Genomic DNA, 2,148 nt, shown 5'->3' with positions numbered 1-2,148 from the left:
ATTAGTTACTGTAAATATTGTATGACTAGGATACATTAGTGCTTTTAATGAGTGGCGACTTACTTGTTGATTGCTGGTCTGACCATTGTTGTTTCCTGGTCTGACCATTGGTGGGTTTTTACAAACTTTTTTGTTGTGTCCTTTGTTGCCACAATTTCCACATGTTTTCTTTGCTCCCTTCTTCTTCACAGTTTTCCTTGTTCCTTCTGCTTCACCAGCTTCTCTTCTCCTTTTTTTAAGGCTTGGCCTTCTTGGCATTTTTCTGTAAGCAGGTGGCTCTGGTTGTGGGTGATCTTTTTTCTCCCACTGTTTTGGACTAGGGAGAGCCTTGATAAAATGAGAGTAGGCTTTTATATACACCTCCTTTGAGTATGCTTAATGAACAAATTTTTTTGGATCCCTCCTTCTCTTCTTAATGCAGACATATGCATGTACACAAGGGATCCCAGTTAAATCTCATTTGAATCAATTACATGTTCTTTTCTCCAAGTCAACAATCCATTTGTCCAAGTTGTATTCCACCTCATATTCATGAGGGCCTGATTGTTCAGTCCTACAGTGTCTATATTCCTTCTCAACAATTCCTAGTTGCTTAATAACAGATGGCCTTAAGTTTCCCTCAAGTTTTGATGCTCCCTCAATCTTTGACCAGATTCTAGTCATATTATACCTCCTTATCCACTCTAGCAACTCAAGGACAGGCGTATCCCTACACTTTCTGAGTACATTATTGAAACTCTCACAACAATTATTTAACATCATACCAATATTACACTTAGTGCTAAAAGCATGCCTGGCCCAATGCTTAGTGGGTATTGAGTTCAGGTAAGTGAAACCAGGCACTGTCATCTCTTTCATCTCTGCCATATACTTCTCAAACTCCTCCTGCAAAGTTTAAATAGTATAAGTATTAGCCACTACCATATATGATAATTGTAGTGTGTATAAGTATAGTTTATTACCTTTGTATAGGCTTTTGCAATCTTCCAAAAGCATTGCTTAAATGCTTCACCTGGAAATTATAGTTTGAAATTAGCCCAAATGTGTCTATAGCAATATCTAATCTCAGCATATGGGATAACCTTGTTGAATGCCTCAAGCATACCCTAACACATACACAAATGAAAGTTATTGGCTTGGCTAAGCAAATGATATTTTTTTTTTCAAATTTTATGGTTGCTACATTTGAATTTTACCTTTTATCTATCAGATATGAAAGTTATGTTTTCACCAAGAGCTTGTAAATCCTTCATGAGCAACTCTAAAAGCCAGATCCATGTAGCTATATTTTCTACCTCAACAATAGCCCATGCAAATGGATATATGTTACAATTGCCATCTTTTCCAACAACTACAAGTAGCATGCCTAGGTAGAGACCCTTCAAATGACACCCATCAACCCCAAGAATAGGTCTACAACCAGAAATAAACCCAGCTTTGCATGCCTCCAAACATACATACATTCTTTAGAAAACAGGTGGAGGCCTATCTATGTTAGTCAACTTCACAAATACTGAACTTCCCACATTAAATTTCATGAGTGTCTCAGCATAATCCCACACTATTTTATATTGTTCACCAGACTCACCATAAATCATTTTCAATGCTTTATGTTTAGCATAGTAAGCCTTCCAGTAGGTTATATCAACCCCAAGATCAGTCATAACCTGTCTTTGAAACTTCTCAATTTTTGTTGTACTATCTACCCTCCAATAGTCTATGTACTTTTCAGCCAAATAAAGAGCACTATACTTTTTGTTTCTATCAGTCCATCCACTTTTATGAGCAGATCTTAAGCTCATAATTTGAAAAGTTTCCTCATCTTTCAATTTTTTTGAATGAACCTTAAAGTTCCATCTTTTGTTCTTATAGATGCAAACTGGCAACTTAGCCTTACCACTCACCCAAACACAATCACACCTTTGTTTGCAGTAAACACTCACTCTTTTACTTCCATTATGAAGCAAGTAATAGTCATGAGTGATGCCTCAATGCCTTTATAAGTACATTGTTGGTGGGAAACTTTAATCCCAAAGACAGATTAATTGGTATTTTGAAATTAGTGTCAGGATTAAAGGTAAGATTACCTCAGACTCCCCCTCACCATCAGATCCATGATTGCTAGCAAGCTCATCATCATCTGAAAGC

At 36.8% G+C, this 2,148-nt stretch overlaps 1 protein-coding gene across 1 annotated transcript; it reads right to left on the bottom strand.

Moving 5' to 3' along the window:
* Positions 1 to 465: 465 nt before the first annotated feature.
* LOC141627688 (uncharacterized) lies at positions 466 to 1,463 on the bottom strand. The gene is made up of 3 exons (XM_074440916.1): positions 1,232 to 1,463; positions 963 to 1,012; positions 466 to 885 (listed from the first exon to the last, which is right to left on the bottom strand). Exons 1-3 carry the CDS (start codon positions 1,461 to 1,463, stop codon positions 466 to 468), a joined length of 702 nt encoding a protein of 233 aa, XP_074297017.1.
* Positions 1,464 to 2,148: the final 685 nt, after the last annotated feature.

Source organism: Silene latifolia, chromosome Y (genome assembly GCF_048544455.1).
Source record: "Silene latifolia isolate original U9 population chromosome Y, ASM4854445v1, whole genome shotgun sequence".
NCBI classification, from domain to species: Eukaryota; Viridiplantae; Streptophyta; class Magnoliopsida; order Caryophyllales; family Caryophyllaceae; genus Silene; species Silene latifolia.
Note: the sequence above shows the minus strand (reverse complement) of the source record. Positions and strands in the feature narration are given on the sequence as shown.

Coding starts and splice junctions, on each gene's coding strand:
- LOC141627688 (XM_074440916.1), bottom strand. CDS start 1,463: ATGTATGTATGTTTGGAGGCATGCAAAGCTGGGTTTATTTCTGGTTGT. Junction 1,013..1,231: donor GAAGGATTTACAAGCTCTTG/GTGAAAACATAA, acceptor TATAATTTCCAG/GTGAAGCATTTAAGCAATGC. Junction 886..962: donor TTGCAAAAGCCTATACAAAG/GTAATAAACTAT, acceptor TAAACTTTGCAG/GAGGAGTTTGAGAAGTATAT.